General features: G+C 48.1%; 1 protein-coding gene across 1 annotated transcript in view; it reads right to left on the bottom strand.

Moving 5' to 3' along the window:
- The window catches only part of MGAT5B (alpha-1,6-mannosylglycoprotein 6-beta-N-acetylglucosaminyltransferase B), a 170767-nt gene that overhangs the window by 64114 nt on the left and 89640 nt on the right, over positions 1-17013 (bottom strand). The window contains exons 5-8 of the mRNA XM_074971071.1: positions 13316-13389; positions 9850-10020; positions 8413-8577; positions 7394-7563 (exon numbers count right to left, since the gene is read on the bottom strand). Of these exons, the coding sequence (XP_074827172.1) occupies positions 7394-7563; positions 8413-8577; positions 9850-10020; positions 13316-13389 (580 nt within the window). The remainder of the gene's footprint in view (positions 1-7393; positions 7564-8412; positions 8578-9849; positions 10021-13315; positions 13390-17013) is intronic.

The following is a 17013-nucleotide window of genomic DNA, read 5'->3' as shown; positions in this document are numbered from 1 at the left end:
AAAGGCTCCTTGTGATCGCACGTGCACACACCCTATGCACAAGACACACTGTGCACAACCCAGCCCTCAGCTTGAAGCATTTCTGGGTAGAGGCCTTGTCATGATCCCACCTTCATACCTGTCCCCAGTGCACTTAGCACAGTGTGGGCACTAGACAAAGAACCAGCAGTTTAATTAACTGACACGAGCAGAAATCATTCATTGTAATGCTAATTAATACACTGCTTCCTGAGAAGACTCAGCTTGCACTTTGGCTTCTAACTAACAGCATGAAACTACCTCTCTGGACCCCTCTGGATTTTACACGAATAATCCATTCCCAAGGACAGCAATTATCTCCGTTCTTTCGGCCCATCGGACGTGAGTAAGGAATTGTCTGAAATATCCTCCGGGCTTGCGCACAACGTCCTGGGCAAACAGCACTCTGCAGGGCCAGTGTCTGGAACGCTGCTGGCGCCCGCGTGTGCAGTCCCCTGCACGTGCGCATCCCTGTGAAGCGACAGACTTGAACTGACAGGGATCGTGCCTGCGGTGCTGTTCTTAGAGCACCCTCTACTAGAGAAGCCATCCAGTGGCATTTACACTCGCCTTGGAATATATGCCCTGAACGTCCAGGCCAGAGGAGAGAAGCTGTGCTGGCTTCCGATACTGGAAAGGGGAGACCGAAAGGTGACAAGCTTGGGCAACAAATCAGCCTCAGGAGGAAGATAAGGCATGCAGGTCAAGATGAAGTTCCTTTTTGACTTGGCCGCCCCACAATAAAATCCATTAAGAGGCAGCAGTCCCACTTACAAGCTGTATTCTACCGCAGAGAACAAGGGCACACACTTTTGCAGCCAGAATCCAGGAGCTCTGTGCTCCCAAGCCCAGCTGAGATGGGGAACCACCTCCTGGCTGACTGGTAGCTGTTCTTCACAGAGGGGTCTCAGGGGAGGCATTAGAGTCAGTTTAGAACAGGGGATTTTGTCAGTGCTAATGGATGTCTAAGCCACTGGGCTCTGTAGAATGGCAAAAAACGATGGATTACGGTGCCCGCTGCTCTGTCTGAGTCTCCTGCTGATGAAAACAAACTTCTTGTAAACCCCGCCAGGACTCAGCTCACTGTTTCTTGTCATTACCCGTAAGAGCAAGCTCTTCATTACAAAAAAAAATTGGCATTAACTTCAATCACTCTTGAGTACACAGATATTCTTTAGGAGGATGATTTAGCACAGCACAGAGTGTGCCTGATAACCTGAAGATTTTGTGATCTGTGCATGCTTCTTTGAAAAGCTGCTGGGCTCTGCAGGATTATTATTCTTTTAAGATAATTAGTCGGGAGCTAATTCTGTTCGTTATTTCGGAATGCTACATTATTTTCACCCCTTCCCCCACCCCCCCGCCCCAATGAACTTTTCACCATGGATTGTTCTGCAGTGAATGCTGGCTTAATGCTGCCCACACACTAATCGGTCAATGGCGTGACTTTGGGGGTTGCTTGTTTTTGCCTCTTTTCTTTGCATCACCCCTTCCTTCATCATATATTCACTGTCATTCACCCTGTGAGGCCAGGCCACTTTGTAGGGGGGAACATTGAGATGTTCTACAGAGCGGTGCTCCAAAGGGCCAGCTGATGACGCAGCTGCATCAGTGGTGATTAGAGCTCCGTGATTATCTGGCCCTTTTCCATTTCTAATGTCCACTGGCCTGATTTTAGAAGACACTTCAGTCACTTGGTGCCTCTGACAATCCAGAAGACCCACTGAGTGAAATCTGGTGGGCCCGATTCTTGTTTACACTATGGCCTCTTTATGCCACTCTGGCGTAAATGGCATTTGCTTTTTAAGGCCCCTTAAAAGAGAAGGAGGCCTGGCATGCTCAGAAAACATTCCTGGTGCTGTCACAAGTCTTCGTTCCCATCACCCCAATCCAGGGCCTATCCAAAGAGGTCGTCCAGTGCTTTGAAACAGTAACTCTGACCTGGCAGTGTTGTGTGGTGGGCTTGTGAAATTTGCAGCCTACTCTGTCTTCGGTTTGCCATCTCTTCGCCATGCTGGTGTTCTTCACCTTTCTCCATGTCAAACATGCCTCTTGCCGACTCATGAAGATGTCCAGAAGGGGAGGCCTCTTCTCAGGCTGCTGGCAATTCTACTACCAAATGGGGCTACAGAAGTGAATGCAAACTCTTTGGGGCCTTTCTACATGGAAGCTGGGGGCAAAAGGCTGATGTTATTGCCCAGACATGGAACTGACTCAGCCCACATCTGGGTTATGGAGTCTGAATAGTGCAGTAATGGTGGAAAACTTCCAGAGGTGGGATTTCAAAACTGCTCAGTATTGGTCTAACTCTGCTCCCATCCAAGTCAGCGGGAGCCTTACAGTGGTCTCCAATGAGAGAGTGTAATAAGGCTTTTGACAATCCCACCCACACAGCTACAGGAGTCTTATCCACACCCCCAGAGTTCCCACTCTGACCCATTGTGTCACTCTGCAGAAAGGACACAATCCTGTACCCATCAATGGCCATGGCAAATAACCCAGGGGCTTCCATGGGAGCAGGATCCAACTTGAAGTCACAGCTGAGAGGCTGACCAATGAGGAGTTGATTCAGTGGTGAGCTGCCAAAATCTTAACAACGGGTTCCCTCCTCACCCCACAAGGGGGTCGTTGCCCACCCCCACCCCCCAGGACTCCTGCCCCATCCAACCCCCCCGCATTCCTTGACATCCCCCCGCAGGACCCCTGCCCCATCCACCCCCCTCCCCTGTCCCCTGACTGCCCCCAGAACAGGGCAGGAAGGTCTCATGGGCCACCGTAGTGGGTGCCCACCCCACCCCTAAGAGCCAGAGGCACCTGCCGGGGGGTGAGGTGGGGAGTCCTGGCGGTGCTTACCTGGGGCAGCTCCCAGGAAGGGACAACTGGTTCTAAAAGGGCTTCTAAATTTAACAGGCCAAAAGTGGCGCCTTAGGCGCCGACTCCACGGGTGCTCCAGCCCTGGAGCACCCAAGAGGAAAATTTGGTGGGTGCAGGGCACCCACCAGCAGCTCCCCGCTCCACCTCCGGCCCCAGCTCACCTCACCTCTGCTCCGCCTCTGCCTCCTCCCCTGAACGCGCCGCCCCGCTCTGCTTCTCTGCCCCCCCCAGGCTTCCCGCGAATCAGCTGTTTGCGCGGGAAGCCAGGGCAGGCTGAGAAGCAAGCGGTGGCTTCCCGCTCAGGCCCAGGAAGGCGGAGGTGAGCTCGGGGGGGCACACGAGGAGGGCCGCCCGTGCCGCAGCAGGTAACCTGGGGGGGGGTGCGCAGGGGAACCGCTCCCGCCCCAGCTCACCTCTGCCACCCTCGGCCTGAGTGTGAAGCCGCGGCCTGCTTCTCAGTCCTCCCCGGCTGTCCGCCGAACAGCTGATTCGCGGGAAGCCGGGGTGGGGGGGCGCGGAGAAGCAGAGCAGGGCGGTGTGTTCAGAGGAGGAGGCGGAGGCAGAGTGGAGGTGAGCTGGGGCCGAGCGCGGGGCGGGGAGCTGCCGGTGGGTGTGGAACAACCGGTTCTAAAAGGGCTTCTAAATTTAACAACCGGTTCTAGCGAACTGGTGCGAACCGGCTCCAGCTCACCACTGGGTTGATTCATAAGAATGGCCATACTGGGTCAGACCAATGCTCCATCTAGACCAGTATCCTGTCTTCTGACAGCGGCCAGTACCAGATGCTTCAGAGGGAATGAACAGAACAGATTAATTATCGAGTGATTCATCCCCTGTCATCTAGTCCCAGTGTCTGGCAGGCAGAGATTTAGGGACATATGGAACATATAGTTGCATACCTGATCATCTTGGCTAATAGCCATTGATGGACCTATCCTCCCTGAACTTGTCCAATTCTTTTTTGAACTCAGTTATACTTTTGACCTACACAACATCCCCTGGCAATGAGTTCCACAGGTTGACTGTGCATTATGTGAAGAAGTACTTCCTTATGTTTGTGTTAAACCTGTGCCTATTAATTGCATTGGGTGACCCCTGATTCTTGTATTATGTGACTGGGTAAATAACACTTCTCTATTCACTTTCTCCACACCAGTCATGATTTTATAGACCTCTAACATATCCCCCCTTAGTCATCTCTTTTCTAAGCTGAACAGTCCTTTTACATCTCTCCTCATATGGAAGCTGTTTCATACCCCTAATCATTTTATTGCCCTTTTCTGTACCTTTTCCAATTCTAATTCACCTTTTTTGAGTTGAGGCAACCAGAACTGCATGCATAAGATATGGGCCTACCATGGCTTTATATAGTGGCATTATGATATTTTCTGTCTTATTATTTATACCTTTCCTAATGGCTCCTAACATTCTGTTAGCTTCTTTGACTGCCGCTGCACATTGAGCGGATGTTTTCAGGGAACTATCCCCAATGACTGCAACAGCTAATTTAGATCCTTCATTTTGTATATGTAGTTGGAATTACATTTTCCAATGCACATTACTCTGCTTTTATCAACACTGAATTTTGTCTGCCATTTTTCTTGCCAAGTCACCCCGTTTTGTGAGGTCCTTTGTAACACTTTGCAATCAGCTTTAGACTTAACTAGCTTGAGTAATTTTTTATTGTCTGCAAACTTTGCCACCTCACTGTTTACCCCTTTTCCCAGATCATTTATGACTATGTTGAACAGCACTGGTCCCAGTACAGATCCTTGGGGGACCCCCTATTTACCTCTTTCCACTGTGAAAACTGACCATTTATTCCTACCCTTTGTTTCTTATCGTTTAACCAGTTGCTGATCCATGAGAGGTCCTCTTATCCCAGGACCGCCTACTTTGCTTACGAGCCTTTGGTGAGGGATCTTGTCAAAGATTTTCTGAAAGTCCAAGTAAACTATATCCACTAGATCACCTCTGTCCATTTTTGCTGACCCCCACTCAAAGAATTTTAATAGATTGGAGAGGCATGATTTCCCTTTACAAAAGCCTGTTAACACTTCCCCAATTTATCATGTTCATCTATGTGTCTGATAATCCTGTTCTTTATTATAGTTTCAACCAATAAGCCTGGTACTGAACTTAGGCTTACTGGCCTGTAATTGCCAGGATCCGCTCTGGAGCGTTTTTTAAAAATCAGCATTACTTTAGCTATTCACCAGTCATCTGGTACAGAGGCTGATTTAAGCAATGGTTACATACCACAGTTAGTAGTTCTTCAGTTTCATGAAAACCATCTACTCCTGGTGATTTAGTACTGTTTAATTTATCAATTTGTTCCAAAACCTTCTCTACTGACATCTCAATCTCGGACAGTTCCTCAGATTTGTCACCTAAAAAGAATAGCTCAGGTGTGGGGATCTCCCCTATAACTTCTGCAACGAAGACTGATGCAAAGAATTAATTTAGCTTCTCCGCAACAGCCTTCTCTTCCTTGCGTGCTTCTTTAGCACCTCGATCGTCCAGTGGCCCCACTGACTGTTTGTCAGGCTTCCTGCTTCTCATGTACTTAAAAATTCTTTTCAAAGATTCTTTTGCAGCTGTTCACCTTGCTTTGCCCTTGAGCTTCTTGTGCTATTTTTGACAGCTCACACCAGCTGCCGTGCTCTCCTCCTTCAGCAGGAAGAAGGGGAAGGAAGGAAGGAATGGGCTTAACGAGCATGGAACTACTGCCTTTAAAACAATGCCAGTAAAGTCACTGGAGACGCGAACTGGAACTGAACTGGCCATGGCACAGTGGGAGGAGCAAACTGGCCTGCAGCACCCCTGCATCCTGCAGCCACTCTAATACCAGCTATTCTGGGGGGCTTTTTTTGGAAAGTTTCTAACTGCGAATGAAATCCGAGTCTGAAACAACCAAAGGGAGACTTTCCTGTGTTCTCCTGGGCCAGACCCCTGGTAAGCTTCACCTCCCAGGGCCTCCTAAGGGGTCTGGCCAGAATCTTTCCCTAGCGCGAGGTTAATTCAGAAACCATAAAAGTCCTCATTTGCTAATTTACACTAATTTTACACCGATGTAACTCAACCAGCTTCAGTGGAGTTACTCCTGATTTACACGAGTATGATTTACTCCTGATTTAGACTTGGACCATCATCTCTCTGCTCTACACACCTCTGTGCACTAACCCCCGCTGTCCTCTCCCGCTATCTGAAGGACATGATGCAGGGTTGGTGCTTGAAGGAGGAGTGGCTAGCTCCTGGGGGTGAACCTGGAGCAAGCCTGGGTGTTGTACGTAACCAGACTCACAAGAGTGACCCTTGGACAGAGGCTGGCTCCTCTGCCCAGTGCAGGTGGAGGGCAGGGGAAAGTGAGAGAAGGGGAGATGCTGGCATGGCAGGGAGCTGCTCACCAAGAGCCACAGGGACCGATGATTAGTGCTAGGGTAATACAGGGGGCAGATCCTCAGCTGGTATAAACTGTCATGGAGCAATGGGAGGTAAAGCTCACCAAGGGTCTGACCCAGGAGTGTACAGGAAAGTGCCCCTTTGGTTTATTTCATTGGAGCTGTTACAGTTTACACCAATTGAGGATCTGCCTCTGGATGTCTCCAGCCTTGTCTGCATTGGGGATATCAACCACTGGTGCCCAGTGTAGGGTTGTCAGCTCTCCAGGATTGTCCTGGAGTCTCTAGGAATTAACAATTAATCTTTAATTAAAAACTCTGTCATGTGACGAAACCTCCAGGAATATGTCCAACCACAGTTGGCAACCCTAGACCAGCCATGGTGCAATTGTATCAGTGGAAAGCCCTAGTATAAACTACTATAAGCCGGAGTTTGCAATGCAGCTGCTCACCCCTGCTGGAAGCCAGGATGAATTGCACTAGCGCAAACCATGGCTTTGCTTGTCTGCACTAAGGGTTTACAGTGCTGAAATCAGGGCGAATTCCCAGGCAAGGCCTAAGTCAGCACACATAGCGCCATGCTTTGCAGAGTCTTTCATCTGACAATCTCACAAGTCTTCACTGAGCCTCACGATGCCCATGTGAGGGAGGTAGAGAGTACTATAGCCATTTTACATATGGGGAAACAGAGGCACAAAGAGCTGGAAGCAAATGGACCAAGATAACACAATATGTCTGTGATAGCTGAGAATAGAACCCCGGGGCCCTGACTCCTCATCCTCCAGACTACACCGCTTTCCAGGAGAGTGGCAGGGTACGGCAGAGAGACCTGAATGTGAGGACAATGGGAAACCAAAGTGAAGTGTCTGTCTCCTACACACATTTCTATGGGCTCTCACACAGCAATCCCAACAGCCACAGCCTAATGGTTCGAACTAACCCTTGGACGCCTGGAGGTACGGCGTTCCCATGCAAAGTGCCAAGGCAGCACGGATTCTTACACACAAATAACAGCCCCTCAGACAACGCCAGCCTGCTCCCAGAGGGGTTCCCACTCTACTGGCTGGGATCATTTCTTTGGGTATCAACATGGCACTTACCTCTGCAGCTCTTTCAAAGAAACCGTGACTTTCAGACTGTGTCCCAGAAGGAAGAGGGCAGCTAAGATATCTGCCCATTGGACCATCTCGCCCAGAGGTCCCCCCTTCAGCACCCTGGGGCTGAAAACATCCCCTGACTCCTCTGTCAGGAAGCCGATGTGAATCAAGATCTAGAGAGAGAAGGAGAGAGGCTGATGCTCTTCTGACCCAGGCAGCATGGAATGTGGCTGTCTAGGAAGCACTCAGACATGAAGATGGTGTGCAACAGAAACTACACAGGGAGCCAAACTCTAAGGTCCTCACTTGGGTTTTACTCAGTCTTCACCCAGGCAAAACTCTCAGGCTGATTCATCCAAACGTGGGTGCACAACTAAATCCATGTTTTGGCATCAAAGCAAGAAGCCTGCTCTTCAGAGGTGGCCAACTCCTGCAGCCTGCATGGAGTTCCATGGGCATTGTGGGTGCTCAGCACCGGTCGGGGTCAGGACCATTGACTGCAGTGGGAGTTTTGCCTGGGTGATGAATGAGAACGTGCTTCAGCATTTGGCCCATGGACTTTAGGATCGGTGACTGACTTACACAAGGAACAAGAAGCCTTGGAATTGTCTGTCTCTACGCTCAGCCTAGTGCAGATGGCTGGAATGCTGACCTGGTCTGCACTTCCCCACGAATGACACCTATAGCCGTCTCCCCAGCAACCTCCGAAGGCACAAGCAGTATGTGGCTACCAAGTCCATACCAGCCACTCAGTCTGACTTTCAGCTCAGCAGAAGCTGGGGGCTGAGGTATTCTGACGGTAGTTGGGAGACTTGCACATGATCCGATAAGGCCGACCAAACTCATTTCCCCGACGGACACAGGCTAGCCGTGAAGGGGATTTCCATACATTAAAGTGCCCTTTCCCAGCTCATCCCGCACAGCCTCCAGTTTACTGCCGTACTGTTAGCGCAACTGGTTCTGGAGGCAAATGCAAAGGACGCATCAGCCCAGGACTAATTCTCCCTAAGTTCATCTTTCACCTGTTTTTGATCCCTCCGTCTGCCCTTCAGTTTCTGCGCCAGGCTACGGGTCGCCAGAAGCCACTGGGAGGCCAAGTGCCGGACTCTCTTCTTCATAAAGATCAAGGATTCCTTGCCACTCCCGATCAGCTCAAGGAGGTAAGAGAGGTTGCTCCGAAAAGCTGCCTAGGTAAAAAAAAAGAGCCTGCTTTTTTGGATATGTCTACACAACGAGCCGGGGTGTGAGTCCCCTGCTCGTGTATTCATCCAACCTCTCCTCACACTAGCGCTCAGAGAAACAGCAGTGTAGCGACAGCAGTGCGGATAGCAGCGGTGAAGGCAGAGCTGAGCCGTGCTGAGTACAACCCCATCTGAAACTGGCCTGGCTGGCTCCTTTCCTGGAGCAAGTGCAGTCATCCTCTCGCTGACCTGTCCGAAACATATGGGCAAGGTGATCTGAGTAGTAAGGGAAGGTCAGCCCTTAGGTGTTACACAGAAGGAACTGCACCCTTGATTGGCATCAGCTCCCCACTTTGGCTGTGTCAGGGGAGAGTCAGGGAGAAGAACAGACTTGCGGAGCTGGCATGGGTCTTGGGCCCTGCAGGGAGCGAGGTGAGATTAGAGGAGGCCAGCAGGAGAGAAAGAGAAAAGTCTCGACTTCAGGACAGTCCTGATTTAGGTGGAAGCCTAGGCCGCCCAGCCTATGGCTAAGTGGGACTTCTTCCTGCTGGGCCATAGTCTCCTCCAGAAGTGTCCATGGGACCCTGGAAGTAAATGGACACTCCATTGCTGAAATTACAGGCAGAGCCATGGCGACGGCTGAGAGCTCCAATATCTTCGGGTGAAAGAGTTGGCAGGTGAAGCATTTAAAATCTCCTATAGAGATTATGCCAGAGCAAAACCTCAGTGTCCCCACCCCACTAACTGACTGGGGTCTCCTGACTATCTGCTGACTCCCCCAAGGATACATAAAATCTTTCCCTGGCACTGCAGGCTGCAGAAACTTACATCCATGCATGGAAACATCTCTAAGTGGGCAACAGTTGATCACTGGCGCCACTGATCAAGTGCACTCAGGAGAACACAGGTCAATGTAAGAGGGCTATGCTAGGAAACTAGTCTCAGCTTTTACTGTAGTGGTGCTACGGCCCGACTGTGATGCTGGAAGAATGTCTAGTGTTAAGGTTAGAGAGAAATGCATGTGTTTGGGGTTTACAGTGCCACAGTCTCACCCAAACAAATGCTAATCGATCTCCAGCCTGGCATGGATGTAGACACCATGCGTAATACAAGGCTCTTTGCACTGATAGACCCCCCAATACAGATTTTCTTCCGGCACCATTTGTAGCTCATGACCTTTCTCCATCTCTTGCCTGGAGACGTTGAATCCAGCAGCCCACAGAAGAATACACCTAAAGGAGGGCGCTGGGTTGGCACACAGACCCTCACTGCCCTTACCTGCACTCTGGGTGGTGGCTTTGAGGAAGGCATGGCTGCCGTCTGATTTCTCCAAGGCAGCGGAGGACAAAACCACTCAACTTCGCTGAGGTAGATGAGGAACGAGCATTCTGTGCCGTCCACGCCAAAAAATGCATAGCAGGGGTCGGACGTCCACCTGGCCCTCATCCACTGCAAGACAAAGATTAGCAGGGCAAAAACACAGATTAGAGGGGAGAGCTCTGCAAATCCCACTACTGGAGAACTGTGCTTCAGGCATCTTGTGCAGAAATCTAAGGATGCTCTTACTCCACAGAGATAACACTAAGCGGCCACTGTGAACCCTGTCACATGCAACCTTCCAGACCTTTCTACGTGGAACCTTGGGGGCAGGGGGAATAAAATGGAAGGAGACCCACAAAGACTTATACTTCTCACATCAAACAGCACTAATGGCTCACTTCCAAACATGGGCACCACAGAAGGATACACATTTGACCTAGGATTACTAGCCTCCACAGTAAAACTAGGTTCACACAAACACAACTGCTTTGTAATCAGCTTTGCCATAAAAATATAAGCGGGAAAGGAGTGTTGGCATAGACGCCTCAGGTTCTATTTCTGTTCCATCTGCTTTCTTCTATCTACACAACAACAAGATCCCACGGCACTTTCCCATGTGAGTAGGAGTTTGTCACACTATCCTTGGCTATATTTCCTGGGCCATAACTTATGCATAACTGCCATGCTGGCAGCCTGGTTTATCCCTACAGTGTAAGTTTCCAGGAACATGTGGCTTGCTAAGGACTGAATAAATCATTCCTTAAAATTTAAATTTATTTAACTATAAGAGTGTAATACTTTGTCCTACCCGCAGGGGTAATGTATAGGACCACGCTTCTAGTACTAGGACTGGCTGGAAAACAAGAATTCTGTTTTGTGAAAAATGTCAAGGTTTTGACATTTGTTATCATTCTACATCGGAATGAAAAATGAGACCTTTCAAAACATTTCATAAAAACCCACAAGAGACCTAGATCTGAATAGCCAATACCCCAGTGTTTAGGGCACTCAGCTGGGAGGTGGGAAGCCCAAGTTTAAATCCCTGGTCTGTCTGTCTCTACTTTTAACCGGAAATTTCATCCTGAATCTGAGAAACCTTCCCAACAAAAGTTGCAATGAAAACAATATGCTTCCACGAAAGTTTCAGTTTTGGCCAAAAAAAAGTTTTGTCAAAAAATTCCCATCCAGCTCTTATTAACGCATTATCAGTGATGCATACCATAGAAGGCATTTAACGTTACTGTTGTGCATAAGTATAAAACATTGTCTTTCCAGTGGCATTACTGACATCACAGCCCAGAGCCTTAGCTGGTGCAAATCAGTGTAGATCCATGGACAAAGCCACCTAGTTGAAATCATTGAATCTATGCTGAGTTACGCCAGCTGAGGATCTGGGCCGTGGTCTTTACAGAGTGTTTGGTCAGGACCTCCTCAGCCATCACACTGGGAAACTAAAGGTCGAACACAGAGAATTTGAACTGACAATGCCTTCTTGATTTGAGGTTACACTCAGCTTTGTCCGCAATATGTGAGGTCTCCAGTGATGCAACCACCAATGCCTGGAACAAGGGGCGGGGAAATTCAAAATAATGATATATCATGGTGCCTCCTTCTTCCTGACCAGTGAACTGACCTCCAGGTTTCATAAACTCTGGGAGAATGGGGAGCCGAGAAGACAGAGATCTACTAGACTTCCCAGAGAGTGATTTTGCATGCAAGAGAATACACGAAGGACCTCAGCGCACACCTCTCATCCTCTAGAATTTGCTTGTGCCAGCCTCTTTCTAAATTTAGCTACAAAAACGAATCCACTCAGGAGACAGGTCTCCATGCCCAATATTTCAAACTCACCGATCATCCAGACAGGAGATCGCATTACTGCTTTTGGTGATTCAATTACAATTTAACCAAGGCATGGAAGAAGATGGAAGAAAATGATGGTTAGCACTGGGAGAATGGATAATATAACTGCGCTGTCCTATTAATAAGCTCTTTAATATTTTTTCACGTGGACTCAGCAAGGCATAATTTTAAGTGAAGCCTGAAGTAGGAGGCTGGGCGAGCTTTTAATTAGTTTGTGTAAAGTTACTGTCTGCCAAAGCAGCATCCTGCCCCAGGCCAAATGCCAAAGCTATGCTCATGTGCAGAGAGCAAGTTGTGTTAAGAGTTGAGACCAGTGTCACATTACCTTAATGAGATAGAATGTCCTTTGTGATGCCTAAATTATTTCCCAGACACTCGATAATGCTCCAAATTTTTAAAAAAATACATGTGATGGTTCTTTCCCTTACATGGCTTCATGCTTAAATAATTCACCAAGAAATAAAGGCAGGGCCATATTAATCATGGAAACCCAGTGGGCTGTAGACAAAGGATGCCCACCTCTTTGTCCACTCTCAATGAGTTGCTTTGTTCTGTGCTCTCCCTCCACAACACACGGACCACGTGCTCTGCTGCCTGATCCTCTAGTGAATGGGAGCATTATGTTCTCTCCTGTGTGAAGGGTAACTGAGCCAGATATAAGTTTACACAATGAGAGAGAGAGAGAGAATTCTACTTGGTTTTAAAGGGATCAGCAGCCATTTCCTAAACCATCCACCCTTTGGATTGCTGTTTCTCCAGTTTTACCCTGGCAATTGCTTTGCACAGTTGCCAACTTTCACGCGGTAAATAAGCACCTCGACTTTCACAATAAGCTAAAAATCAAGCTACTCCCATTTCAAAACAAAGCCAAAACAAGCCAATCCCTAAGAACACCAACACTCTATGTGACTAGATTCTCCCGGCGTGCAGTTTGGGACTGTGGTGGGCCCGCTGTGTATCCCTGACTCTCTCTCCCCGCCCTAGTTTGCCCCCCCCTTGCCCCTGCTTGCCAGGAGCTGATCAAAAAAAAGAAGCAACAAGCTACAACGAGCAACAAGCCAAAAACTAGCCAACAAGAAACTCACAAGCCAATTAAGCCAAAAACAAGCCCAATTTCTGCATTTTTTTTGCGGGTTTGGCATGTCTGTTGCTTTGTTACCATTGGCAATGGCTTCCATCCAGGTTTTAATTTTTGCCCCAACCATTAAGACCTATTTTTAGAGCAGGACAGTGGAGGGAAAAATTAAGCCCTGAAGTACAGTAGAAGACACTGCTGTCCATAGCATTATGAAAATCTCTACTTAGAAGGGGAAAGAGGTACCATGCCCATTGGTAGCTGGCGAGCTGATCCCAGGAAGAGGGTTCACAATTTTATTCATAAAAATGGAGATTAACCCAGTCTGCACTTAATGGGAAAGAAGATCTCTATCCCTTCCTGGCTGGCGTTGGGTAAGAGTGTTGTTAGGATGGAAATGGCACCTCTCGCAGTCCTTGGCTTTCTTCTGACCATAGGAAACCACCTCAAAATCAGTTTTGATGTGTCTGCTGTGAGATGACTCACCTCCACTTTTCCAGAGCAGTCAGGGTATTTGGGGTCTCTGGGCACTTCACACTGGTCCCGTCTGCCTTCTATCACTGTGGAAAGAGAATTCAGATACAGGGAGAAGTAGAAAACTTTTAGAATAGTGGAAACTCTAGAACTTGGGGGCAGGACACTGATCTGTGGTCAAGGTTTGCCATTCAGTTTTCACCACCCAAAAATCAATCCTTCTGACTTGATGCAATTGAGCAGCTGTAAGTGGTGCATGTGACAAAGGAACAAGCCTCCTCTAAAACACCCTGCCAGCTTGAATGAGCCTGCGTGAAACTTGTGGAGTAGGGAAATATTCACATGCAGTTATACCCGTTTATAGAATTACTGGAATTTATTGGAACACTGCAAGTACCAGGTCCAGCACAGACACATAACTGAACGTCCTGCTAAAACCCCCAGATCAGATACAACAACATAAAAACATAGAAGACAAAAGCTTAACATTGAGATAAAGATACAGCATCACCTGTTGGTGGAGGTGCATTACAATACCCATTTTCCAGAGAGAGAAACTGAGGCACAGAGTGGTAACGTGACTTGCTCCAGGTCACACAGGAAGTGTTGTAGGAGCCAGGAGTCCTGATTTTCAGTCCCTGCTCTAAATGCTAGATCACATTTCCCTTATATTGGCTTTTTTCGTTTGTTTGGGTTGATGCTTCTGTTGGCTTGTATTTCTGCTGTTCTTTCAGCCCAAATTCCAGGGCATTTTCTAGAGGGAGAGTGACTCCAGTTCCAGATCCAACCTCTGATCACTCCCTGTACATTCTTTTAATAATCTGTAAATAGGCTTCTGTATCTAAGGCCGTACTCGACAGCCTTCCAGGCACAAACTGTAAAATTGCAACAAACAGTCCCACTGAGCTGTCAAATATAGAGCTCGCCCCTGGGGCAGTGCTGCCAACACGTTCAGGTCAATTTGTGCTCTCAGAATAGCTTACATACACACAGAGTAGGAGTTCTGAAGCAGGCACTGACAAACAACGCAGAGTGGGTGTAAATCACCAGACCTCCAGTGGGACACATACACTCTAGCAACCTGCCTAGAGAGAGGCCACCCAGCTAACTAATGGTGTTATTAGTCCAGGATATATTTTAACTACAGGTGGGTCCAAAGAAGCAATGTGCACTCTCTTTAGGCTTTGGGCTCAGGGTTTGGGTTCATGGCACAGTCGGGGCTGACGTCTGGGTTTGTAGCCTATGCTGCCAAAATCGTCGAAGCTATTCTTGCATGATTTAAGCCCCAAATGGTAGAACTCCTGCAAGAACTGATCTTGGGGAATTTCTGACATCTTGAATTATAGAAGTCTCATGAGACAAGCTGTTCTCATATTTCAGCATTATCTGAAGCAGAAATTCGGCCCCTTCTGATTTTGGATACAACAATCTATCTATCAAGGTTTTTATACTGACACCCCTCACTGCAGGTCACTGAGGACTTTCCAAGTATTAAAAATACACAACAGTAATCTCATTTTTTTCTTCCCTGGTAGGTAGGAATAAAATGCTTGAGGGGGGAAGTGGGGGGTACTTATAATGTGAAGGTTAGACTGAAACTGAGTTTGGTATTTAATTCTGAGTGTGATTAGATCCATGGTCATTCCTATCCCTTGTGGAACTGAGTTTCACAGACTAGGTTTTGCTCCTCTGAAGTTCTGTCTCCTGCATGCTCAAGTCTCCCGCTCTTGGGTGATTCAGTAGACTGTCATTGTCGTGAGGGACCAGGGCCTCTTATACACAGTTTCCCTTCCCAGAATTCCTTGCAGTAAGCCTGTAAAACCTACAGGTGTCATCAGCCCTGGGAACTACAACTCCCAGAATTCCTCAAATCAGGGCCTAATCCAGGAACAGGGCAGAGTTGGACCTGAACCCCTTCTAAAAGGGCCACCTAACTTTTTGGGTATATCTACACTACGAGCTAGGGGTGTGATTCCCAGCTGGCACACACGTACTCACACTAGCTCTCATCTGAGCTAGCAGTAGCCCAGGCAGCAGCAGCATGGCCTACACCCCAAATTGGTACTCGCAAAGTTCGTGTTTGTTTGTATTTGGGGCGACTAACTTGAGCCATGACTGCTGCAGCCCGTGGCACCACAGCTGCACTACTATTTTTAGTGTGCTAACTCGATGAGAGCTGGTGCACATATATGTAAATGAGCTGGGAGTCACGCCCCTCTAGCTCTGACTGTAGATACACTGCTAGATAGATGATTTTGGTGTTGTGAGCGCCTGTTAATTAGGAAGTCTTCAAAGATGGCCAACTCATTTTTCACTGAGCAGCTATCAGATGGTAACAAGTTTCAGTCACTACCGACCTGGATCAAATTTGGACTGCCATCCATTATTTATAAGCCGAAGAGTAAAGAGAAGAAACAAGGCGGGGGTGCAATAAGATATGTATAATGTGCTCCGGTTGTTTTCCTTAACATGCTGCCAACACCCAGGCAATTACTCACGCTGTTAATGGTAAATAAGGTCTCTACTACCCCTGTTCATTAGGAATCCTGGCTCCATAATACAGATGGGCATTAAACATTGATATTAGGACATGAACGGATGATATTTTACTGCCTCATCTACACCTCTCCTAGTGTCAGGGGGCCAGCCGGGGCTGTTCAGAGTATTGAGCTTCCATGGCTGGAGGAAGAAATATTAGCAGGATGATAAATATTTCATGCTCCGGGGACGGGCTGACTGCAGGCCAAGGAAGCCAGCACTGATATGCTCTTGTGCCCATTACATTAATCTTGGGTTTTTTTAATCAAGCGCATTTGCAATTTCTAAAGATATGGCTTCGATTCAGCAAGGCAACGGCTCCAGCTTCAAGGGAAGACAAAGGGGCGACAGTGTGATATGCAGTGATCCTGGCTTGCTTTGTTAAAAGGTGTTTATTGAGAAGGTCACTGCAACACCCAGGCAGATCATCACCCTTCTAAGGAAAGCTCTTGCCTCATCCTCTCTCTCTGCTCCTTCCTGCTCAGGGAAGCTCTTTTGAGCTCCACCCCTTGGAGCTGAGCAGCGTGGGGGAGCAGGGCTGTGCAGCCTCTCTTGCAAGCCCTACCACCACCAAACAGCTCAGCCAGCTGGGCTTCAGCTGCTTCCATTCATTCAGATTGCTGCCCACACCAGCTGCAGATGAAAGACCCAGTGGATGTTCCAGCTGAAATCCTCAGCTGGCTCCACTTGGCCAACTAGGGTTTGGAACAGAAGTACAGGCCAGGTCTCTTTGGCTACTGCTTCCTGATATCAGTTCTCCAGAAGAAACCAAGACCAACTGGGGAATTCTAGAGGTGCCAACTGGAATTTGCACTATGGCAGGAAGGAGGGAGAGAGCTAAAGAAAGGACGAAAGGGAAAAAAGAAATGAATGGGCAAGGCTTAAAAACAGGAATGTAAGTGCTCACCCTCAGATACAAGACAAGGGTTTTGTATTGTGTCTACTGGGGATTATTGTCTTAGGTAGATTAATATTAAATAAATGCATTATAGCTGCCTGATTAAAAATGTCAATAAACGGCATTGGAAGCACAATAATGCATGCCAGGATGTGCATTTGCCAGCCAATGTACACACTCCAGGAGTGTGCTGTGGTATAAATTGTAGCAGAGTACCTTAGCACACCCCGGGTGCATGTAAATGGCCTTATGAACATGCACCATGCCGTGTGTT

This window comes from Natator depressus, chromosome 14 (genome assembly GCF_965152275.1).
Source record: "Natator depressus isolate rNatDep1 chromosome 14, rNatDep2.hap1, whole genome shotgun sequence".
Lineage (NCBI taxonomy): Eukaryota > Metazoa > Chordata > Testudines > Cheloniidae > Natator > Natator depressus.
The sequence above is the reverse complement of the archived record's forward strand: the minus strand, read 5'-3'. Positions and strand labels throughout refer to the sequence as shown.